The sequence below is a fragment of the Synchiropus splendidus genome, chromosome 12 (assembly GCF_027744825.2).
Source record: "Synchiropus splendidus isolate RoL2022-P1 chromosome 12, RoL_Sspl_1.0, whole genome shotgun sequence".
Taxonomy (NCBI): Eukaryota; Metazoa; Chordata; class Actinopteri; order Syngnathiformes; family Callionymidae; genus Synchiropus; species Synchiropus splendidus.
In genome coordinates this window covers 5,687,287-5,714,036 of record NC_071345.1, presented here as the reverse complement: position 1 = coordinate 5,714,036, position 26,750 = coordinate 5,687,287, and the positions used below count along the sequence as shown (strand labels likewise).

The 26,750-nt window shown below is 39.9% G+C and overlaps 1 protein-coding gene across 1 annotated transcript; it reads right to left on the bottom strand.

Moving 5' to 3' along the window:
• Positions 1-26,750, bottom strand: cd2ap (CD2-associated protein). The gene is made up of 19 exons (XM_053880314.1): positions 26,404-26,750; positions 20,159-20,319; positions 18,036-18,213; positions 16,988-17,088; positions 16,229-16,355; positions 15,585-15,760; positions 14,004-14,088; positions 13,662-13,756; positions 13,077-13,175; positions 12,641-12,694; positions 11,959-11,995; positions 11,607-11,666; positions 9,698-9,842; positions 9,523-9,629; positions 8,618-8,736; positions 8,207-8,293; positions 5,699-5,895; positions 4,472-4,535; positions 1-1,496 (listed from the first exon to the last, which is right to left on the bottom strand). The coding sequence occupies exons 1-19, from the start codon at positions 26,405-26,407 to the stop codon at positions 1,455-1,457; spliced, it is 1,938 nt and encodes a 645-aa protein (XP_053736289.1). The 5' UTR covers positions 26,408-26,750; the 3' UTR covers positions 1-1,454.

Genomic DNA, 26,750 nt, shown 5'->3' with positions numbered 1-26,750 from the left:
AAAAAAAAAAAAAAAAAAAAAAAAAAAGACAACCATGCAATAATAGTTTGTCAAACACACAGTTGTCCCGTGTGTATTCACAATCTGTACATTCTCATAGCATCTCAGCACCATCAAAGGTTTAGAAACGAGGATCCACTTTTAAAAAGTTGTACACGTCAGAATGTAATATATAGGGCTTGACTTGGAAAAAAAAAAAAAAGACCAATGTCTTATTTTTGTCTTAACCGCTACTTTTATTTAAATAATTTACTGAGGACAGACTGAAACAAGCCAGGCTATGACTAGCGGCATGTTTGCATCCATCCCAGCATTTTTTTTAAGTATTAAGAAGAGGGTACTCCAAGCAAAACATGCGCTTGTAATCTCAGATATTTGTTGCATACTGGGGTAAACAGTGACGGCCCTTCAACCCTGACTCAGGGATGAGTGTCATTCTAATCCACCAAGATTCAACTAATGCATAGACGAATACGAAGATTGTCACAGTCGGGAGATAAGAGATGACATTCCTCCAGTACGATTGGATTGTGACTTCACCTCAGCATGTGTGTGGAGACAAACACACGAACAGAAAACCAGGTTAAACATCTGTGCAGCATTAGCATTGCATAGACACAATGGAGCATAGTGCACAATGGGAGTCAAATTGGTTCAGGAATTGATCCGTTTTCCAGCCGAGGCCAACGACCCGACTCGACATTGTTGGTTGTTTGGAAAGGAAACAGAAGTCTTTTAAGTGCTTTTGAAACTAAAAGGGTGTGTGAGGTCAGTCGCTGTTTACTGGGGAACAAAAAGGAGGATGACACAAAACCAATTACAGGTTGTTCCGCCGTCATGTGGTGGCCGAGGATGGCGGATGCATGGAGCCTTACACTTCGGTATTTACATTTGAAAGGCCAGATTCTTAATATAATATAAAAGACAGTTGCAGCCTAGAGAAATCAGAATATGAGGTTCTCACTTGAGGCTGGAAAATAAAAAAGACACAAAAACATTTTCTTTTTTTTTTCTTTTTTAGAAATAGTCACAAGTATCTCCCAATTCAGACGCTCAGACAGGCACAGTAGTGTTACCCTGGTTACAAACGCTAGAAAATGTGAGAGGTTGAAGAAGGAAACCGAAAGCAAATACACTTTCCATACAACTTAAAATCAGCTATTTGTGCAGCATAAAATACATGGAACGTGTTTAAGATGAAAACTAGCATTCCCAGTTTTGTATAGTCAGTAGTACTGAGAGCGAACCGTCACTGTGGAGGAACGCAGGGCGAGCGAGTCCAGCACAGTAGTTCAAAGTAAGGCCTCTTGTTTTATCGGGTTGGCAAACAAAAAGGAAATGAAAAGAGGAACATATACATCTGTAGTTTAATTACATCTAGCTTGAAGAGGATTCATGTGCAAAATGTGAATCTTACGAACACGGGGAGTTTATTTGTCCTTGAACGTCTTCTTTCACGTGGAGTGGACCATCCGTTTCAGCTTCTCCAGCTCCATCTGTGGAGGCAAAAACACGCTCGGATCAGAGTGAACTTAAAGCTCCGTGATCAGAGCAGCTGAAGCTCATCCCATGTTGGAAGACGACCCGCTGAGAGCAGGATCTTTGAGCAGAACATACCAGGGGATGACTGCTAACAAGGACACGTGATCAAAGAAAACGTGGCTGTCTTGGACCAAAGTGGAGACAACGTGATTTCAGCGAGGAAGGCTTGACATTGACGTCCAGGACAGAGGGATATCTCAGTATGAATCTGAACGGCACTAACAATTCTAACAATATATTTAATACACTGACTTTTAGAACCAACCATCCATTTCTTAGTTTATTATTATAAGTATGAGAAAAATTAGGACGTTAAAACTGCATTATCCTCAGGTTAGTTACATAAATTCCCTGTTGTAGTTCTAATAATGGCCATTTGTTACCAAAAATAAATAAATGAACAAGTCGCTGAAGCAGAAAATAAAATAGTGAAGAGTAACTTTTCTGCCGTATTGCAGCTTATACGGCGACGCAGCTAACATATGGATTTTTACAGACTAAATAGCGTTATGCTGCCAAAATATTGAGCCACCACACATGAAATCACCAGTGTATTTTTATTTTATTTTTTTACCTTATTTACCTAAAAGTGGTGTTTGAACTTCGGACACGCAGCTGAAAACATTTTGAGCTCTTTAACCTTATGTCTTGTCAGTAAAAATGTGAGGAGTTCATGATTCAAGTTCAGAACATTTCCCAGTTTGTTTCATGAGTCTCCATGCTGGAGCCTGTTTTCAAAACTAGTTTAGAAGTGATGCTCATGCATTTTTTGACCTTTCTACGGTGAAGACAGCACCACTGCACCCGTGGCTAACAGATCGGTGCGGTTTCTGTATGAACAAAGTGTATTTTCCTTCTTAAATTTAAATGTTAAGCTTGACAAACTTCACAATAGACGCACAAAAGTAACTTGTTTAACCTTGTTTAAGCACCATGAATTCCGAAATTTCAATTCCTTGTAAAATTCAGAACAAGTGTGAACCATAAAGACATACTGTGCTGCAAATCCAAGTGAAATGATGGTGGAATACAGAATGAAAGCACGATATTTCCCAGTGCTTATGAGGAATACTGCGTTTTATCTTCCGTCTGCATAACATCGCACCTAACAGCGCAACACGCAGTGAGGCATTTCAATAGTAATAATTGTTTCATGAAGACTAAACAATCTTTCGGATTACATGCAGAGAGACGGAGCAGAACCATATCTGAGGTCAGGAAATTTCATTTCATTCCCTTGTGGGGATCCCTGGACGCCATCCACCTCACAGGGTCTCAATATTGAATGGAAAATGGCAGCCTTTCCCTCATCCAGCTTACAGTTCACTTAAACATAGTGGGGTTTATGACGGGTGCAGCAGCACGCTGCAATGATGATGCTACAGGGACGATTTAGGTTTAAGATAATCCTCCTGGAGAGTATCTTCCTTACTCAACCTTGGCCACAACACAGCCCTGAAACACCGTTGGACACAGAGCAGAAGCACAGTAGTGATATTTGGTTGATATCCAGGTCAAAAGAGCATTTTAATGGAGCGTTATCACTGCCACATTAAAACAGAGGCACTCGGTGTTGTGCAGATATGAATACGAGACGCTTATGAGTGCAGCGAACATTAACATGAGCCACCTAAAACTCTCCCACTTGATTCATCTTTTCACAGCCTGCTTTTTTCCAGCAAAGGAAACAGCAGACTTTTATTCAAAATAAATCAAGAACCTAAATGCTGTCTGTCATTGGTGAAAACCAGTGGCTTACAACACTACAATACAATACTATGTCACAATACATACAGCATAACTCGATACACGACTCAGGCCAAAAGTTTGGACACACCCCTCATTCAACACATTTTCTTTACTGTCATGAATATTTACATTGTACAGTCTGAAAAAGCAAATGGCGGTTACTTTGAGTCATCTAAAATCCAAAACATATTTTGAATTTCTTTTGTCTTTGCTACATAATTCCATATATCCTTCGTCATAAATGTGTTGTCTTCAGTATGTATCTACAATTTAGAAAGTAGTGAAAATAAAGAAGAACTCTAAGTCTATACTGTATGCAGACTAATTTCTGTAGAGTATTATGCAGAGTAATATAGAGTTTATTTAGTTTATTTTTCAATTCAATATTAGGAACTGCGTTCAGTGCATCTCCTGGAGTAATAGCAAGAAACTCATATGACTGGTGAACAGGAAATAAATAAATCAACATAATGGCCTAAACAACAAATTTCATGGTGGATTAAGTTTCATTTGTAAGACAGAAATGTCTGTTGACCAATGTTTGACCTGTTTCCTCCACAGAATCCAGTCAGATCCTGACAAGCATTAGTTTACTGGGTCCAGCTAAAAGACATACATGAAAAATTGAAAAAGAAAAATGCAATTTATCAGGAAGAAACATGAGGAAAAAATAGCACAGATGCCTGGTTTCACCACATTAAACTAAATCGATTAAAAAAAACTACGCAATAGAAGAATGTTTCAGCTGGGCAAGAGAGCAGAACTGTGTGACTGGGCGCTGCTGTGTTTGCTAACTAAAGCATGAAGAATTATAGTTCGGGGAATTTATTGAGAAAGAACTGATTCGTTACCAGTCCGTCGATGTCAACATATTGCATCCTCTAACCTTGTTAGGAGAGATAACCACCATACTGCGTGTGAGAGACGGGTCCAGGCAGGTTTGTGTCTTCACCACAGACACTGCCAAAAAGCTGAGAACCCATGGAACATGGAGTTTAACACACAACTTATACAGCATTATTAACCAAGTTACCGGCCCACGCTTGTCGACCTCGCTGTGATCATCCAAGTCCACGTGACTGCATGTCCACGGGTAAACAAAAATCATCAATACTTGTCCAAACTAATGAGAAATGCCTGTAGACGGCACAGTGTGTGTTGTGATGGCTGTCGATATTACCTGCAGAGTCACACGCTTCAGCTTCTCCTCATCCAGCTCTCCCCGCAGATCTGCAATCTCTTTCCTGGAAACGACACGTCCTCATCAGCACACACTTGTTATGACAAAGAGGTCATGGGGCTGAATACTGAGATCCATTCGACTTGAATCTTGTGTCTGCTTACTGCTTTACTTCATCATACAGCTACATAACTAAAGCTGTAGAAGTATAGCATTTCCTCCTTAACTCATCCAAGGCCACTGAAATGTGACAAACCCAAAAGTGGTTTCATTATTTTTTCTTCTGTGAAAGCAACAGTCCAAAACCACGGCGTCTCTCTATATCAGCCCAACCTTGACTTCACAAAGCCTCTAGTCAATCAGGAAGTCTCCTGCACCCATCGATCAAATGTTTTCAACCTTAGTGTTGTGAGTCTGGGACAAACAGGCCAAGCCACTCAGAGGCTAAGTATCAGCACGTGGCATCGCTGACTCGCTACTCCAGCGCCATTTCCAGGTTTTCATTTTTGCCCAGATTATTCAACCAATGAATAACAAAACAGGCAAACGGGGCAGGGCAAGATGATCAGGGTAAGTTTGTGATACTGTCAACAAACAATACGTGCTCCCACCTAGACATACCAATAATACACAAAATAGTGAAATGCATGCTTTTCTGTTGGTCTTATTAAGCAACCAATTTAGCATGAAAAATGCCTTTATTTTCTTCTTCTTATCAATCTTGACTGTATATCAAACCTGTAGATCAAAACGATAACAAAAAGTTAAGGAAGATTTTCTCTGCATAAATCTCAAAACTCTGTTTTTTTCTCAAAGGCACACAATTTCCAAGCATTTCCAGCACGTTTCACTATCACATTAAAAGGAAAATGTGATATAATATCAACACAAAAACTGAACATCCCTGACACAACGCAGACCTGTCCGTAAAGACTGCCTGCTCTGTGCCATATTACACAGGGAGGTCATCACTAAAGTCAGACTTGCAGCATGCATGTTGATCTAAACAGAAAGGTTATGATACAATGTGAACTTAATGTGATTATTCTGCCAGAGGCAGTTTGAAGTAAATGAAACAACAGTGATGGCAGTGTATGCAGATTATTCTTGGCATGGAACCCTAATGCCATCGTTTCTATTTGTGGTGCACTTGATTCCAAAACAGCCTAAAGCAACGCGTTGTAATACAAGTTCTAAAGACATTTCACTTGAGCTTTCTCCTCTTACATTTGCTGGGTCTTGAGAAGCTCCACGGACATCACCAGCTCTTTCATCTGGCTCCGCAGCTCCTCGAGCTGAGAGGCTGCATCCTCTTTTCCGAGGGGGGCGCCGTCTATGCTTGAACTTGGAGCGGCGAGGTTAGTCTTGTTTTCCACGCCGGGTCGATGAAGTGACGGCGAAGGAGATAATGGGCTTGTTGAAGGCTGTGTAACAGAAACAAACATTAAGAAGGGAAGAACCTGACCACTTAATTCCAGACAATCTGTTGCAATACTGTCACTGTCTTATGTAACTGTCTTTTGCTGCCACCCCTTAGTAGGAATAGCACACGTTTCACCAACTACTGCTGAAGCTCCTTCTTGTTAAGTTTTCTCTTACTCGTTTATTTCAACCACTCTACAGACACATTTCACTGCTACAGGAACCAAGATGTCCAAGATAACACACTGAATGTGCTTACACAGGAAAAAACAGAATCAACTGCATGACCCAGGTGAGTCAAACTCAACCAATGAAGGGACCAAACTCAAAAATATGTTGAGCCAAACACTATTCAGTACTCTGGAACAGATTATGAGTCATTGCTGTGCATCATGGGTCATCATGCTAATAACAGATATCATATATTAGCACAAGAACAACACATAATTATACTACAGGCCAGACATCACTGCAGGTCATAAGTTTGACCTGCCTTGTATAAAGCTCGTCATTGACTTTAATAGAACTCAAGTTTACTACTAGAGATGCAATCCTACCATGAAATTGTTTTTCTATTGAGTCCAATAACTCCAATACAAAAATGGAATGAATAAATGTCGTCGGAACAAAGACCTATGAGAATGCCCTCACAATAAATGTAGTTTCTGCTTCAATTATAACTACATTATAACCGACACTCTGAAGCAGAAACTCAGTCCGTTTGTTCAAAACACATAAACGCACGCACGCACGCACGTTTGTCTTCCTATCTTAGTGAGGACATACAATGACATAACCCCTTCCTCAGCCTCTCCACCTACACCTAATCATCTAAAACCTTTACATCTAACCAAACTAAAACTCAATTATAATAACCGAGCTATTTCGTATTTCTCTGAATGGAAGTTGAGGGCCAGCCAAAATGTCCTCACTTTGCAAAGACGTCCTCACGCTGTTGATTAAAAACTCAAACAGGTACAAAGATAGGAGTACGCACGCACGCACGCACACACACACGCACACAATGCAATTACCATATAATTGGACACTGAACCTCATTTTGAGGATGATAGCCTGGATTTATCATTGGCTAAGACTCAATTTAAAACATCCTTGAAGTCTCTCACAGGCTTTGAAACAGATACATGAGTCTTACTAGAGTCAGGTTCTAAAGTAGACTTAAATATGGCATGCACGCGATGCTTCAACTTCCCTAATAACATAGAGAAAATAGGAAGGGACGGACAGCAATTTCCTTTTTGGATATCTGAGCTGCAGGGTTAAAAGACATCCACAACACACTCCGCGACTTTCAGCACATACGCAAGCTCATCATTTTTGTTTACATATTGCTGGCTTTAAGCACAGCAGTTACTGTTGTGCGGCCATGACCAATGTTGAACAGATAGGATCTTTTCCAATTACCAACAATCCACAGTAGGAGACCCAACAGCAGGTGGTGGCTGCGCTCTATATGCTTTATTATTCAGAGCAATTACAGACGGACGCACACTTAAAGTCACGTGAGTCAATCAGCTATTTCCAATATAGCTACCATTTCATTTATCATATTGATAGTACTGCCCTTTAAATTTCTTATCTTCCTGTATTTATTTTTAATTTCACCAGCACTTGCGTCCTTCCTTGTGATTCCTTTGCTTCTCACCCTTGTCCTACTGTTTCTTTCCTCGGAATATAATAGCTCCCACCATTCTTCTTCCTACCTCCTGCACTCTCTCTTCCCCTGTCACCTATCTCACATTCAATGCTTTAAGCATACAAGTGTGTTTGCACGCAAGCACGGTGTCATAATGATAATTGCATGCTGGAGGTGGTGGGTTAACGTCGAGTTAACGTCGAGTAAGTTCGAATCATCTCATACTTGATTCCAGGAGACATGATTAGCTTCTGTGCTGTGCATGCAAGCATGCCAGATGACAGTGTTGTATTTCAGCCTTATGTGACTGTATTTACAACTTGACAGTCAAAAACAAACTCTAGAGACAATATTGTTTTAAGTTACATTAAAAGGATTCAAATCCAAAACATAAAGGCAGAGCAAATCTGCTAAAAAGACACACAAGGAAATTAATTAATGCGGGCAGCAGACCTTACTTACATCAGCGCTTACTTCCATTTCGAAGGTTGCATTGATCTAATTTGCGTTCCCCACATGGCCCGGAATGCTTCATGAGGTTTCTTTCTTATCCTTTCAAACGAAAGGCTTTGTCTTGTCAAACAACCCGAAAATAACATGAAAAATAGAGGGACAAAAAATGGCCTCCTAATTAGACTTTAATCCTTGGTTATTACCTTTTTGGTTTCTGGAGGCTTTACTTTGGCTCCGTTGGACTCCTCCTCCACCTTGAAGGATTTCTCCACATTGACTTCCTTGTTAGGCTGGAAGAAGGGTTTCCACAGAGCTGATTAAAGTTCAACAACAGCAAAGCCAAAGTGTGGCTGTCACTTGAAATCAAATGCAATGTTTCACCACTTGGCCATATTTGGATTATTGTTTTTAATTCACAGTAACATTGCTATCCACAAAGAAATCAGAGTTCTATTGATAGTCAGACTACACAGACACACAGATTGTGTAATATCATGGAGCCTGCCAGACTATACAGATGAAATGAGATCTTAATAAACCCTGCTTCAACAACATTAGATAACCGGCTCACAAGACGAGACTGTGATATTAGTCGCTATGAACTCTGCACTCACCGAATGGCCTCCACCAAATTGTGCAGGCAGTCTCCTTCCAGGCATCTTTGGTCTGTTAGCAGTGGGATGAGATAGCTTCTCTGAGGTAGATGACAAATCATCAAAACTCATCACTGTGCCTGAGTGGGGAGAAAAGACAAAAAAAAAAACTCAGATGGATATCAAATACTGCTCTCAAAGATAACTTGTGATCACAGACTTGCCGAAGCAATTACCATCCAGATCTTACAGCCGATATGTGGTGAGAAAACTTTGAATTCGATTGATAAAAGAGGCCATGAGCACTGAGCAATTAAGACATTCCTTGGGGGAGTGGACCAAATGTGTGTGGCGACTGCAAACTATTCATTTCAACACGAGAAATGGCTGTACCTGTGTAGGTGAGCCTGGCTTTGAGCATTTCCATAGACATTTGGGGAAGAGTTCAACACTGCTGTTTTTGAAGTTGGTGTTTGTCATGAAAGATGGCCCTACTCTCCTGTTGCTTTATGTCGCTTCACAAACTGTTGGCTGTCACTGTGCGGATCATTTAAAGGCACGTGTGCTTTGATGATGCAATGATGAAAAACTTGTGCGTCAAAACACTTCACACCTTTATGGTGTCAGGGCACTTAAGGCAAAAACATGAACTATAATTTTGTCATAAGTGAAATGTGGTGTTCAAAGGTAACGTGTGTCATGAGGGGAGGAGTGTGAACATTTTAGCAGTTTGTCATTCACCTCACATTCAACCCTCATTGATCTGGAAAATTTTAGGAGAACAAGCCACTGGTCTACTGAGGCTGAACAGGTAAAAGTCAGCGAATGGATTGTAAAGGACAGAAGTCGAATCATTGATGTTCACGAGCTACTTTCTGGAAGGTGGCCACTTAAATATACAGAAAACGTTTCATATAAAAACTTACCCAAGTCTGGGGCTTTATCACCCCAATCTCCAGAGAGGGTTTTGTGCTTGGTGGACAGCAATGGTTCAAAGTCGGATTTTGGTCGCAAAGGCACCTCGCCATTGTGCCTGAAATGAAGCTACGGTTTAGAAAAAGAAAGAAATAATGCAGCAGGAGAACACTGAAGAGCACCTACTTGAGACTTTGTGAAGGAGTGATAGGTTTTTCCGGCCTCTTGGGAGGACCTCCAGGTTTGCCTTTGGCTGGAGGCGGGACTGGCTTCTTAGGTGGGACAAGCGGTGCTGCAGGTTTGGATGGTTTATCAGGCGTTGACTTGTCAACTGATTTGAAGACAAGATATACATTTAAAATGAATCAGAAAAGCAATCAATTTCAAAAATTACATTACATTTCCTCTCTATCTGCTACACGGCTTCTCTGCAAGGAGTCAATGACACACCTGATTGACAGCAGTTTCCTCTACAGATCTCGGACTAAATAAGACTAAGTCAAAACAAAAGAATGATTTCGACCATTGAGACTTAAACACACAACACAATATACAAATCAATAGATCGGAGTCTAGTGCACTTAATGTAAATGGACCCAAAATAAACATTATAGCACATTGCTTTAACATATAGCATCTAAGAACCACACATATTCTTCGATACTTGCAATAATATTTCACTTTTCCTGAATTTAAAGATGACAAAGCCACAGTTTTTTACAGTTTTTCTGCTAACCACCAATAAGATCATTTGGGTTTCTCCTACAACCAGTTATTTTGATTGATCCTGACCACGAACAGAACACTAAAATCTAATTTGAATTTATAACTGATCCAAAAGGATCAACTTTTTTCTTGGCTCAGCTTTTTTTTTTTTTCTCAATCGTAACAATGCATTTAAGTGAACTCCAGGAACTCCACATTGGAGAGTTCTGCATCACCACTTGCATTGACGCAACACTGCTGTTACTGTAGTCTTTCACAAGTTTGAGGCAGGAGGCTTGACACTTGCACTTCTCACTCCCGCACATGTGTCCATAGGGGAGTTCCAGGACAATCAATGACTGGCAATGTGACAAAATGTGCCTCTTGTGGCTGTCACAAGAACTGCAACAAGCTACAAAAACTCTGAGCACAACACAAAGGCCTTCAACACAAGCCTGTCCCTCCATTAGTAAAATGAATTCATGGTGCTTTCGTCAAAGTATTTAATGTTCTTATTAAACTAAAAGGCATGTGTAGACTTTGAAGGTTTTTTTTTTAATTATTCAGCAAAGCCTGACTGCTTCACAGATATTAGTTGCCGATCTGCCGCAGTGTCACTCCAAAAGAAGCAACTAAAAAACATCTTCCCTATAATTATCTTTAAGAGCAGTTTCAAAAGGAACAGAGCAGATATATACAGCCAACAACAAGTTGTCGCCAACAGCATTTGGGTCCAGTCTCATCAGTGTCATCTCAGAGGTTTTATCAAACAGGAGCTAAATGTGACACAAACAATGTACATCTAAAAATATCATTGGAGTGACTAATGCCAGAGACAGAAAGTGTATTGCAGCCACGGAGTTCTATTTAATTGGAAGGAATCGTGACTGTTGCTTTACATGACTGACAAAAAGCATCGACATCAAGGACCGAAATGCACTTGAAGACAGACTTGTCAGACGTGTGATCCAGTTGGCATGATTTACAGTATGAAAAGTGTCCTGTGGCAAAGAAAGGCGAACGGCGATGACAAAGACAACACATATTTTGGGAACAGCTGAGAGAGTAGTGGTTATTATGATATACATGCTGCTTTACAGTCATGAGTGGCACCTATTTCAGACATTACAGACTACAGAGGAAACAAGGAATTTTGTGTCGCCAGAGGTCATTTAATTATGTTCATGCTTTCATCAAACCTTGACAACAAAGTTATCAGCAGATATTCTAATTAAATGCAAGTTAATCGGCAGTGGAAAACAGCTGTATGAATGCACTACATGTCCTTTCCACAAAGAGATTAATCAATTAATTTTATTACAAATATTAACAGACATAGTTATTTATGTTGGTGTGCAAGAGAAATCGTGTGAAAAACAACAGGTCTCACCTCTGTCTTCGACTCTAATGCTGGGCTTCTTTGCTGCACTGGGGACCTCGGGTTTGGGAGCTGACAAATACAAACTTATTAGACAACAAAATGCATAAATACACTACACAAAATACTAACAAACGCACATCTACATACACTTATCAGCAGTAAAGAGACACAAGTATGCAGAGGCAGTGACATGAAGTGTCCATGTGACTCATGTATAATCAATTATTAATACATCCGTAGCATCTCGGTATTTTTAGAAGTGACTTTGAAAATAATACAACAGTCTCTTATATTTTCAGGACAAACGTCATGACTATAACCTAAAACAAAGTTGAAAACTAAAATTAAAAAACGTCTTTACCTATGCTTTTTGATGGAGGAACAGGCTTCTTCGGTTTCTGACAGAGCACAGGGGAAAGAAAGTAGGTCAAAAGGACAACAAAGCAGAGCGTTCGAAAAACAGGCATTCACGCTTCAAATAGAATACAAGATGGGGCAAAGTACAGCAAACAAGGTTTAGTCTTAATGGATAAAATCTAATAATGATGAAATTAAAAGATTAAAATCTTGAGCATCTTAAATTTGGGGACTTTTCAGTGGTCTGCTTGACGCCAGCTCCGGGTTTGGACCGTAAAAGAAATCAAGTGAATTTAATTGTGGGTAACGTTTTGGAAAGACAGTTGACATGAAGTGTTCATTACACAGTGCAGAGGAAGGCAGCTTGGAACATTTCCCCAGATTTGGAAGGGAATACTTTTAGCTCTGGGCTGTAAGTAACATCCTAGTTGTCACGGTAGCAGAAACAGAAGAGTAATCCTCACTGATTAAACATAGCAAGCGTGCTGAAGTGAGTGCAAAACACAAAGACAAAATAAAAAACAAACTTATATTTCAAAGCAAACCTCAACAGTCACACAGTTTTCTCTTCAAAAAGTACCCTTAAGCAATCCTTACAAGCAGATGTGTCGCAAGGTAACATTCCAATTTAACAGTTCAAACATTGACACAACACACAGCGATTGATGCATTTGCTGCCGTTTTACCTCTTCTGACTCCTGCCTTGGCGAAGACTTTGTTGACCCTCTTGATGTGACACTCTGAAATGAACATTGTGGCAAAAGAGTTGAGACTACTTCAATTAAACTAACACCAGCAGAACCCAGTAGTAGATCCTAGTCATACAGAGGGAAGCAGGCAGGAAGGCACTCGCTTCAACGCAGCCAGTTATCGACAATCGTCTCTGCAATGTGCAAGCTTATCAGGAAAAACTCATTTGTATGCAAAGGGAGAAACACTCGTGCATCTTGTGGAGTGAGCAACCGTGTTTAAAAAAAAAAGGATTTGTTTGACTTTCATGATCTTTCAAAGAACTATGACCGCTGAAAGGTCCAAAGGAAAAGGTTGAAGCAGGCAGCGTACAGATCGGGTGAATATTTAATATAATGGGGAGGCTGAAATGAAAGACATTTTAACTCTCACCTCTTTCTCTCCCTCAGGAATCATGGCAACAAAGTTGTCAGGGAAAACGCCAATTTTGCCACCAATTTCCCCTCGCCACCACCCTGGCTCTCCTGTGTCCTTTAAAAAGTGAATTAACCAATTAAATGCAAAAGTAATGTGCACGCATAGACATGATAAGTGAAGTGAAGACTACGTAAACAGCACAGTTGCAAATGTAAGAGAAACACAGGGTGTGCAAGAAGACACTACTTAAATCCACCACTTTGTCAGGAAGCATCGACAGTCTGACTGGATTCCATTTTTCCCAGAATAAGTGTCCAATTGATGGAGAGAGGTTTACGCAGCACGCATCACTCCTCACAGCAGGGGTTGCTTTGATTAGTGTGATTTGAAGCCGCAAAACGAAGCATGTGTCGTGTGGTTTTGTTTCTTTTATTTTAACAACACAGTTCAGATTAAAGTGCATATGGCCTTGAACAGAATTTAAATGGATGACCATCATGGATATTTGAAACAGTTGAATAAATAAAATAGTACTATTTGTAGCATAGATTTAGAGAATTGGTTTGAACACCCTTAGAAATGTATTCAGATCATATTTACCTTGCTCAATACATGAATAATATCTCCTTCTTTCAAGCTGAGTTCATCCTCATTTGTTGCGTCAAATGGAAAGTTGACTTTACACAATTCTTTTGCTGAAAATCAAAGAAAATATACATGTTGTAATTATGAAAACAAAACCCTTTATACAACCCTTTCATGTTAAAACATTAAGTGGTGATTATTATGTTTATGTGGAAGCATGGAATATTTAAATATCACTGAATCGAACATCAAACTGATTAGAAGCCAAAATACAAACAAATGACCTCAAAATGCAGCTGGGACCACGATATAAATATTTTTCAATGCGCATTCTGTCATCATCTCTGCCAAACTTACCTTTAGGTTTGTCTCCATCTGTTCTGTGTGACTCTGTTGTGTTGGGAAGGGAGGGCTTTGCAGCAGATGGTAATGATGGGATTGGCTAAAATGAAGCAAAAACCAAACAGGTGGAGATGGATTATTTACTCTACAGGCGAAACGGCAAGTGGGGCACAAAGGTTGACTTAAAAATGACAAAATAAAAAACTTGAGCGGAGGTGTTAATAATGACACTAGCATAACACAGCTGTGGCAAAATGTCTGTGTAAGCAGCTTGACAACCTCTTCATGCAGAGTCACTTATGAATTGAGATTTGTTTTTCATGTCTCCCATACTAGCAAGACATTATCTTGTTCCACATCAGAGTAGAAACCAATTGCCAACTATGTGAAGAGGATTTTATTTTCAAGGCCACAAAGGGACAGTGGCTTGATGTTGTAGGAGAAGGATTGATAATACATGACAAGTGGTGAGATGTGAGGAGTGAAGGAGAGCGGAATAAAAGCAATGTTAGACGTGAAAGAGGGTGCGAGGGCTGTTGTAAAGAGGGAATAAAGCAGAGAAAGAAACAAGTTATGGAACTGCACGGTCTTGAGGAACAGAAGTGCTCACTTGATGAACAGATAAAAAACAAGCGATATCATGCAACCAAACGGGAAACAAAAGAGTAAAATACATTTTACGATTTAAAATGTATTGAGATTTCCAATGAGCATATACACTACATGAGGGTTTCACCAAGACCACAGATGCAAAAGAGCAGAGTTGCAATTCATCCATTTTGCATGAGACCATAATGGTCTGCAAGGCAGAGAGAAAATCATGGTCTGTTTCTTTTAACTGTGACTGGATTGCCAAAGAGACCTTCACAAAAACAATTAAAGAACAATTGTAGTTTCTTATAAATATCTTACAGAGCAATTTAGTTAGACTCTCGACTGGGGAACACTATCTTACCATTAATAAACTAATGACTTGGTTATTTACTGTGAATAATCAGTAACTGTTAGGCCATTAATAGTACTCTTGTGGTGACCATTCCAGGTCGTGACAGGCTGATGAGGCTGCATGAAACAGTGCGCTCACAGTTAAAAAATAATGTGAGGTTTTGTTGAAATAGTTCAAGACTTTAGACTTGAGTGACTTTAATACACTTATAAGTAGTTTATTGTTACCATCATTTATAGTAATTCCATAATCTTGTGTTTAACCAACAATTCATTATTTTTTATTACTCGCTTTCACCAATATACGACGTATCTTAACTTGGCAATTTTAGAAATAAAAAGATTGCAATCCTTGCACCTTTTATGATAACCATAAACTTAGTAATACAAAGTAATTCTAGAGAAATTTAATTGGTTATAATTATGACTGTGAGCTAGGCTCCTTTTACACAATTTAAGGCTTCACTTTATAGTCCTGGTGTTACTTTTTAGAAACAAAAAAAATCTTTAAGTACATGCACAAAAACAAGGTAAGTAAATCCTTACATCCCTTAAAATTTATATTATAAAAATCTAAAACTAAAAAAGGTGTATTTATTGTTTGGTGAAATACCAAAGAGATGACAAAAATATTGTATGTCAAATCATCACCTTCTCCTTCCTCTCAGTCTCCGGACTGGGCAGTCGAACCTTTAGTTTGACAGAGCCTTCTTTGAAAATGTCTCCGAAACCAACACCTCGTATTTTCTTGGGCTGTGCGATCACTCCATTTCCTGGTGATGGTTGAGGTGTTGTTGGACTTGCAATGTTTTCTGAAGCACTCCCATCTGACAAATTAAAAACATAACATTACTTTCTCCCCGTGGCTTATGTTCAATTATTCCTTGTTAGTGTTAGCACCTAAAAAAAAAAAAAACTTGTGTATAAAAAAAACTTGAGCGCTATAGAATTTTCTGCCACTAGGAGGCGCTGATACTTAACTTAACAACTTCAGCGTTTTAGCGATTGTTGTTGCTCTTGACACCTAACTGAATAAAAACATCTTTATGTTTCTATTAACTTCTCTGATGGCTCCAAGCATGTTGTGACGTATTTGTAATTCAACCTTTTATTTGATTGCTTTATGTCCAATCTTTCGTTGTACAGCAGGAGACTGCTGTACTGGACTAACAAAATAAAACCATCAACAATGTAGAAAAAAAATCTTTTCAACAACAAACACATGATTTTGTTTTACCAAAAAAAAAAAAAATTATAGCTTTGCAAGACTATTGATTTTCACTCTCAAATTTTACCCATCTCATCTGTTGGGGCATCATTGGACTCCAGCTCTTCAGCAGCAGCCTCCAGCTCTTTGACAAAGTTGGATGGGAAAAGTCCTGTTTTACCGTTTACACTGCCGCCCCACCAGCCTTCTTCAACCTGTGGCACAGATTTTAAACGTTTTTAGTAAAACACATCTTCCTAATCAGAATTTAGAAGTATCATGTGTACCTTATCCTTAAACATACTGACGAGTATTACACAAGTTTGTCAGTAATTGTGTAGCAAATGTAAGGTATCATTTATGTGCACACAAGAAGGCAGATTTGTTAAGTCTCCATCAGATCTGTGAATAATCATCATGATGTTTCACTAGCCACGGACAATGACTTGTTGGGATACAATGTGTACAGGTTGACAAATAAGACATCATCTCAGTGGTTTTGTAAACAGAAAAAATAATAATTTTCTATTGTAAAAAATGAATGCAAATTGCATAGTGTGAAAATGTTGTCTTGAAACTTAATATTTTAATTTTAATTGCTCAAAATGAGGTGTGAAAGGTGCGTGTTCATTGAAGCCACATTTGCGAAATGGTGCTATTCTTTCGATGTTTTGGGTTGCGATGGTCACATCGCCTCAGCCGTTTGCTAAGAAACACAACCAGTCAATCGATGAATCTGTCAGCACTACAGCCCTAGTCTCCAACATGCAACTACTTCAAACTCACCAAGTCGCTAATCACATCAATGAGGTACTTGTATGAACCTTAGACCCCTCTAAGGTCTTACCTCATGGGTAATGTCAACAATTTCTCCAACTTTCAGCTCCAACTCATCCTCATTCTGTGGGGCGTAGTAGAACAACACTTTGCACTGCCTTTTCTTAGGTTCTGTGGAAACAAAGGCAGCAGGTTTAAAGAAATTCCATGTATTCATTTGTATTCTAAGATGAGTGATGGACTGAGTAATCTCTTCTCTTCTTGCAGGACTCTCAAACACTGGCTTGCTGCTACAGAGTTATGACACCAAGCAGTGCAACTCCTGATTCACAGAAAATGACTCAACGCTCACCCACGTCTGGAGGAGATGTCTACATCAAGCTTTAACATGTGCTGCTTAGAGCCTTCCCTTACAGTGGATCTTATATACTGCACATGTATTTGATTATTGTGTAGTCCCTGAAATGTCAAAGTTAAAGCTGAATTGACAGCTTGGTGTCGCTGTCAACTGCTTGCCAGTGACATTGATCTATTTTTAAAATCCATGCCTACAGAACAACAAGGATGTTGGATCAAAAATACAGAATTACACCAAAAAGTAAGCCATATTTGAGGAACCTGACATTTACATGACAGTGTTTGGTAACTAGTTGAGATAAAAGGCAGTGTGTGGTTTCTCTGTTTTAGTGCGAGTGGGTGTGAGAAAGGTGCAGCAGGTTTGTAAGTGCAGAGGTTTTAGCATTTCACAAATGACCTGAAAAAAAAATTAAATGCAGCTTGACCTACAGTGCACCTTGTCCCTTATTGAATGAACCACTCAGACATGATGACATAAATGGACTAGATGCTGGAGGCAAAACAAAACCACAGGGTCATGTGTCAACGGCAGGTTTCAGGCATATTAACAGCTGGGTTTCATTGTGTAGAATGTTCAGTTATAAATACAACTGCATATAACAAAAAAATAATTCCACTCAACTGCGGTCACATAATACTGATTTTTGTTATTTATTCACTGTAATACGTCAACACTGTCACTCTGTCAAACGAGAATAAACCGAAACCTACAGTATATTGAGACTGGATCTGAGCGAGAACTAAGATCTGTTTGAGCTTACTCTTTGCAGGAGCTGGGGGTGGAAGTTGGAAGCCTCCAGTTGGGATGCCGATGGTGCTCATCCTCTGCACCAGGTTGGCCACATTCCCGGCACTTTTGTCTCTCCTCTGAAGCAGCGAGGACTCTTCTTTTGGTTCATTTTTGGTTTCCTTGACTTCTTTGGTGTCCTTCTTCACTTCCTAAAACACATGCAAGCAGAAGCACTGTGGTCAGCACCTGTATTGTTGATCTCATGGTCACATTCATATTGGCGTCAACATTATTCCTGGATAATAACAGAATAGCTCGCCAGCTCATAGTAGAGTCATGTAGAATCTGTTTCAAACCAACAGTTTGAAAGTACACCTGATTTTTTTATCATTTTTTTTTTACTTGTATAGTGGTGGAAAAAACGTTTTGGAACCCTTAAACCTAGACAAAATCTAAAATATTTTACAATTTTGAAGAAAAACAATGTGAGAAAAATGCTCTGTATCAAAGTCAACAACTAACAGAGAATGATTTTAAATGCAAACTAACAACAAATAAACCATCACATCATCAAATTAATATTTAGTAGTGCTGTTAGGCATGAGGTGCCCGGGAACCTTTTTCCACCACTGTATTATATTGAAAGACCTTCAATATAAATGAATGAATATGTACTAAACCATAATCCAATATATACAGACAAAGGCTCAAAAATAATTTATCTGACACTACAAGATTGTCAGTTAACATCAACATTTTTGGTAAACATGTAGCATCATTTTTAAAACTATGTTCACAGAAAAACATGGATGTCAGAAAAGACAATGACCGGCTTCACCAACCACTTCCTGGTACGCATGCTGACCTTGCGATTCCACATCAGAGGAAGTGTGTGTTTGTGTGTGTAGGTGTATCGGGGGAGAGACAGAAACGGGACGTTTTTGGGTGGGAGGAAAAAAAAAAAAATCAGGGAAAAACTAACAAAAAGTTCTGAAGAAGAGTGGGAATGAACTCCCTCTGTGCACGTCATTGACTCACTAGACTTGACTGTGTCAGGGGGTTGCCGGCGTGAGAAGAGCACCAACTGCTAGCTTAAACAGCATGACCAGGCATCACCTTTTCAGAAATGCAACCACAAATAGCCTTTTCTCATAAGCTTCACACATGCAAGGGTGATAATTAACTCACGCAAACATAGATACAATTCATCACCTTTCCTGCTAAAATCTTGAATAACCACCACTAGCATCTTGTTATATAAAAGCCACCAAAACACCTAGATAAGTACTGTTTTGTGTCACAACATATCATCAAGCGTTAGAGACATTGTGGGCAGGGTCGTATTTCTTACCATATCATCCCCCGGAATTAATCATGTGCCCCGGTCTTTCAGCAATGACATCGAACCAGGAAGGAGACACACAACATCACACCTATGCAGCACAGACCAAAGTTCAACAGCCAGCAGGCTCCTTAGAGGATTAACTATTCAAGCTCGGGACAGACCCAGGCCTTTTAGCCGATTACCTATCTCACTATGAAGGATTAAACAGGCGATACACAGGTCGGGGAGGAGGAGAATAGATCAGACTGAAAAGTAGAAACTGATTTCATGGATCCATTTCTGTGGCTTTCATTGTAAACTGCTTTGTGGTAATTGATAATTCTCACAGAATCCTAAACTAATCCGAAATTTTAAAAAGATTTAAAAAATTATTTTCATAGAAACCTTAAAGGAGCCACGACTGGTACATGAGTGTTGTATCACACCATCGTAAAACCTTGATCTCCAGTCCAACAACAGTAGTCCACATGTGTATTTGTTTATGAAGGACTGCAGACAGCCAACCAACAGCAAGAAATGTCATCACGGGATGTAATGTACACAACACAATCAACCACACGCTTGCAAGCTGACATCTAGCACTGTGTCGCCAGGAATCAAACTTTATTACGGTCAGTGAGTAAAGCCTCAATACAATGCGTTTTCTCATACGTATGAGCCTTCAGTTCAGCCACGTTGAAGCCATATTGGAAAGATACATTTACGACATGAAACAAATTATGGAAAATATTAAAAAAAACGATTTAACAAGTCCGTCTTCACACAAGAATTATCTGTGAATTCGATCATAACACAGCGTATAAACTCACCTTGACAAAATTATCAGGGAACACGCCTCTTTTTCCATTAAGCTCCCCCTCCATCCAGCCATCCTCATCTTGGATATATCGCACGTTCTTGATTACATCTCCCAATTTCAGGGTCAGCTCGTCATCGTGGTTGGCTTCATACTCGTACTCCACAACCACTTCTGCTCCACAAGGAACCAGGCAGAAACATGCGGAAGAGAGAACATATACATATTACTTCTCCTTCATAACACAAGTAGGAGACACATCGCTGAATTTAAGAATGAATCTTTTAACATGACTCTTTTCAATCAATGTTCAACAGGAAGAGAATTTAATCTGAAAAACCACAGAAAAACATGCAAGGGATACATCCAGTTGAGCATGTTCTGCTGCATCTGTACCGGACAGAGCAACAACTGTGGTATTCTATTTGGAATGACCATTTAACTTGTGACTCACTGCACGGTGATTCTGGCTGCATGCCCTGCAGCACACCGATTAACATAGAACAACAACATGCTGGATAAACTGGAAAGGGTTGTGCCATTTTTATTCACACACAGGGACTGTCTAATATCCCATGCTTTATGACAGTTCCACACAAATCCCACAAGACCTTGATCCAGAGTGTTTTTTTCTATTCAGATGCTTTGCCGTCAGCATCATTTCCTTCACCCTGTTTCTTTTCAGCCTTCATCATTTTGTCACTTTTGTAAAAGACGTTTTACCAACACTGTTATTAAAATATTTTTGCCACAGAGCGGAAGGAGTTGCGAGATAATTACATAATATTTCCCAGCCCTTCTGATCAGCGGCCCATCCTCAGCTTTGAATGTTATCTCCAGCACAAACCCACTAAACCACAGACACATGCAAATAAACGACTTCGCCAAGACCCCCGACTGTAATTTCTAACTCTCGGACCATGTAACGACAGGAAGAGAGGAGGCCAGAGGCCATAAAAACAAGAGACAACACTGACTGGCAGGATCTCTCTCTCTCCGCTGAGTTAATGCTGCACACACAGCCGAGGCTCGAGTGCGTATCACACACATGATTGGATGTGCAGCATTCTGGAACCTCACACATTTTAGCATTCAGTGCCTGATAACACAAATCACAAACATCTGAGTCACACCACAACACCCTGTCTTCTGGATTCTAGTCTTGCACAAGACGCTGGTATAATCCTGAACTCTGACAGATGATTCCCACCGCAAGCCCACATACACATTTTAGGTAACTATTATCTAAGAAACAATTCTACATACATTAATCCACATAGCCCCATCTTTCACTTCTCATAGCCTGCTGGACAAATGTAGGAGTGATAGGTGTTCGCCTGTGAAATGCTGGAAGAAAATACTTGGTTTTCTTGGTTTGTAGCATAAAGGAAATGCCTTTCTAAATACATTAAATAGCCGAACTGAAACAGGTTGCGAGTGTTTAACTTCCTGGCGTCGGCTGGCTCCTGGGAGTTTTTAAAGAACAAGTGGAAGGGGGAAGAGTGAGTAGCATCTGTCGATGTGGAGCTTTCCATCTGCATCACAGAATCATTTGATGAACTAACGAAACGCAAAATAAAAAGGAAATAATCAAAATAACTGAGAAATTAACAAGTTTGCATGAGTTCTGGTCGAGTGACCTACAGTTTAAGTGCAGCACAATGCAGGTCTGTGGATGTAGCGCTAATTCATGGCCTACATTACAGATGACAACGCAACAAGGAATACTAAAAGTTTCATACACTCAAACATGCACAGAAGACGTACCAGGAGGTGAATAAAACATGCAACGCTGGCTCGAAACTGAATAAGGAATAATACTGCTACGACAAAAGCAGAGCAACTACAACGAAACGATAGCAAGAAGCTTTGCAAAATGCAGTGCAACTAGATGGTGTTCTGTCAAGTGAATGATAAGAGTAGACATGAGGATTAGAAAAGAGGAGTTCCATGAATCATGAGGAAAAGGGGTTCATTCAGGGGATGTTGTATTTGAGACAGGATGTCAGAATTAATGTCGCCATGACGGAAAATAATTTTTGGTGTGAAGGAGAGGTATCCAAAACCCAACGGAATAAAATACGCACTTGCTATTTTAATTAGCTAAACTGCACACAAATTAACTTAAAAAAAGCTAGTATAAAATGAGGTCTTTCAACCCATATATTAAGCAAAAGGTTTACTTTTCCGTTTCAACTCCTTCTTTCTGCAACCTCCAGCAGTCGGCAAAGAAAAACCAGCAGGTTTATTGTTGACCCTCTCCTGCTGACACAAAACTTCCTGGTTCAATTTGGGTCTCATGAAAGCAAACGAAGGGCAGACGGATATGTGTGTGTGTGTGTGTGTGGAGGACGGAAGAGAAGCGGGGAAATAGGGCCATGCAGGCAGGTCGAGAGCCAAGCGGGGAGTGCGGCAGGATTCTTCCTGTACTTCGCGGTCTTCCACTATATAAGAGACAAGAACCCATGACAATATTCTCTTAAGCTGAGAGGCAGCTGATGTGTGGGAAGGCATGTAACATTGCAACACTGGAGGGCACATTTGCGCATCTTATCTACTGCCTGAAGTTACTTGCTCAACCCTATTTACCCACAATCACTGAGCATGTGTACACCAACGCCCATTCAAATACCACTGATGTGAATATCAGTACTTTCATATGATTGATTGGTTGGTTGGTTCACACAGGTAACGCTTGTGATAAATTACAATATAGTAACATATATATATTATATATACTAAGCTAAACAACTTTTAAAAATACCCTCCAAAAAAAACCTGCACATTTTGAGACACCACCACACCTATGAGCTATACTTAGGCAAACAATAGAAGCCACTTCACCAATCAAACCTGTCTTGCTCTTTTGAATTACACGACTGAAAACGATATGCAAAAACAGGAACAGCCTTTTACAAGCAAATATGTGACACGAATAAGTCTGATCCCACGGCCCGGACCCACCCATGAGAGCCAAAGAATGAGCGATCGGTCGTTCACGATTAATTATCAAGGAAGATTTCTGGTCTCCCGATCACCTCAAACACTTCCTCTTCAGTCACCAAGGGTGACTGAATCTGACAGATAACTGTGAAGAGAGAGAAGTGTGCATTTAAAGAGAAACCAATATGTGCCGCCGCAAAATTGAAAGCTGTCATGTCTTCATGCCCTGAGGTACATGACTGTCATTAATTCAATCAATGTAAAAATGTCCTCCTTTGACAGAGCTCCGAAGATGTAGCAACCTCAGTCAAAAATGAGCGACAGTTGGACCCGAGGTCTGCAGAACGTTCTCGTCTTCTTGCTTTGTTGTTTATCCAACGCCAATATTTTTTAAATCATTTTATTTTCTATACTTGTCACCGCAGATGCTTCACAAACATTTTAAAAACACTGTTAAAAAATATTGAGAATAATCGATATTTTTGTTATACCACCCAGCTCTATTACCAGCCATCTAATTACCCTGTTTTTCAATTAAACAAACTTGTTGGCTAGTTCTATACACATTTCTTCCCTGGCCAAGAGATGTCGCCGTGAGGAGAAGCTGGAAAATGTGCCAGTTCAAATCATGTGAATTTTGTTGTCGCAGGAAATGGAGTACTTTGATGTGGGAAAGCCCATGTGACCTAGGTAGGCTGCAAGTGGTCTGTAGTGGGAAGGCTAACGTGCGACCCACGTGGGGCTCAGTGGGCCTAGGCTGGAGCTGGTAGCCGGTATTAAACACCAAACATTCTTTATATAGACTTACGAGACAGTAAGTGATGATGACAACATGTCCTCTGCTTCATCCTCATTCCCTATTATATATCAGTTTTGTGTGTCTTACTGATCCTTGTAATGCAGGGGTGACGTCCCCCTTAAATGAATAGGGGGTGCTTCACAATACCCAGCCCCTATCAAACTATTAACATGTAAAGTTACACCATCAGTAGGTAAATGACCACTATCAAGGCTTCCTACGGTGGGAAATCCAGGAAAACCAAATGTTGGTAAACACAGGCCAAGCTCCATTCATTCAGACAAGCTGGCACTAGTCCAAACTCTTAAGACTTCAACTTAAATGTACTGAGTAAAACAATAAACACTCACTCAATAAACAATAAACGCTCATAACTAATGTTATTAACTCAAAAATGGTCCATGCATTATGTTGACTGGCAGGGTATGTGGCCTGAGCAAAGCTCAGAGAAAGCAAACACGGAACACAACAGGCCTATACAGCAAGGGCATGTTCAAACACGGCAGAAATACACTCAGCCATTTGCCACCCGAGGAAAGGCATACCTCAGAGGAGAGAAAACTGACTGTGTAAGAAGAACACACCACCTAAATGGACCAAAAGTCAGTCAACTCGTGTCGCTCTAGGTTTCCTGTCTTTAATAAATTCCAACTATTTTAACTTTTTCCCACCTTCAAAAAGCTTCGAAACCTGCACTGCTGGTTCAAGCATAACAATCTTGACTGTTTTGTTTGTACATTTCTTTTTGGTGTATGTGCCTCAATGCTCTCAGCAGAGAAAACCTGACTCAAGTGTAACATGTAAGAAAACAGCAAAAGAAACCAGTTTGTCAGCATTGCAGTCTCTTGGATAGCACTAACTGTAAGAGGCACATTTCCGAAACTGGTAACAGAACAGCAGATTTTGCTTAAGAATACGCTTAAGATTATGCTGTTGAAATGAAAACAGCAAGTGAATGAATAAAGATAAATTGAAAAAGCATGCAACTTGAGATGAATAAACACTTTGTTTTTTTAAGGCATTTGATTTATAACAACCTGGTTTGAAAAAAAAAATGGATAAATGAAGAACAAGAATAAAATCCCTAAATAATGAACACATTTCCCAAGGCTAAGTTGCCTTAAGTTGCTTCTCAGAATAAATGCCTAATAAATGCATGACATCCTTCACATGTGAAACACAATTCAAAGACATAATTAGTTCAAACGTAGCTATTTGTTAAATTGCAACCATATTAGGAATCTAGTAGTCATGTGTACAAGCTGATGAACATGTGACTCATCAGAGTAGTGAAGTAAATAGTAAACTTGTAAAGTGCTGAGTACTGTTTTGAAACTTAACATTCCAAATGCTCAAAATAAGGTTTGGATTGTTTGTTATGTTCACATGTTCACAGACAGCGAATCGATTAGTCCATTACAGTCAAATCCCTCACTAGGTTAAGAGTCTGGCTGCATAGTCAACTATAATATTAGTCGCTGACATGTTCATGAGTCGACTAGTCGTGACATTGTCGTTCTCTTATCATAGTAAGCGGGAAAATGGCAGAGCCTATGTGACCATCACCATTTCACACACATCAAAAGAAAAAATAAAATTGAAATACAAAGTATCAAATGTTAAAAACAATTTATATATATATATATATATATATATATATATATATATATATATATATACATTTATTTATTTATTTTTTTTTTTTACTTAAATGTATTTTGTTGATGCTTGTTCCTCAACCCATAACTGTTGTATGCCAAATAATGGTTAAGGTAGACAGTCACTAAAGGACAACAGTATCAAAATAGTCGTTAGATGCAGTTTGGTGACATGGTTAGTTAAATAACCCGATTGATTAAGATTAAAAAAAAATAAGTTCATACGGACGGTTATTGACGCGAAATACCTCGCTACAAATACCAGGTTATGAAAACAAAACAAACGCACAAGAATGTTGCGTCCACCTGGATTAACTCCAGCGTCACTCGCCAAAGTTGACAGCACGACGATGCCATAAGTGAAGATAAACAAGGGAGCTGGTAGCTTCACCGTACAAAAAAAGGAACCGTCCAACACTTGAAATATGGCGTGAGCATATATGATGGTTTGCATGTTAAGTTGCATAAGAGGTGGAGTGCAACTTCACACAGCTAACTACTGCATGACGTTTGCCACCCCAACCAGCTGGGCAACTAGTAAACCACTGTAACTAGCACAAGTACAACGGTTATATTTAACAATATTCGGTGGTACTAAAGGAACAGAACTGTTGGGCGTGACACATTTTACAAGGTAGCTCTTGTGAAGGGGAACGCAGGGATGGAGGAGGCGTTATCCTGTTAACTTAGCTCGCTAGTTAGCCTAGCCAGTGCTAACTTTAACTGTCAGCGAACAAGCGCTGAAACTTCGCTTTAAAAGCACTCGCTCCCGAGCTGTTTATAGTGGCGTCGTGGCTGGAGCAGAAATGGTTTTTAAATCGGAAGAGCACATAAAGCGCCACATCATGGAAAACTCACCCATTCCTGCCCTTCCTACCGCCTCGTCCTCAGATGTTCGGGAATATCTGCTGCGAGCTCGCGACGCACCAGGTACGAAACACACCGCCACTACTATTGAATCGAAGGGAAATAAAATTCAAACGGCTCGTGTATCCATCCGTCCGTCCTCGTCCTCCAGGCAGCAGCCTCCCCGCTTCTCCTGGTGGTGCTTGAAGATTACTGTGCAGGAAGTTAAGGCAGGAGTCTCCACCTTTCTTGGGCTTCGCTGCTCGACAACACTCGAGCAGGAAACCTCACGACGTCTCAGACAGGTTTGTCCGGAGACAGAAGTGCACACAAATGCATTCTGCTGTGCGTGTGACTGA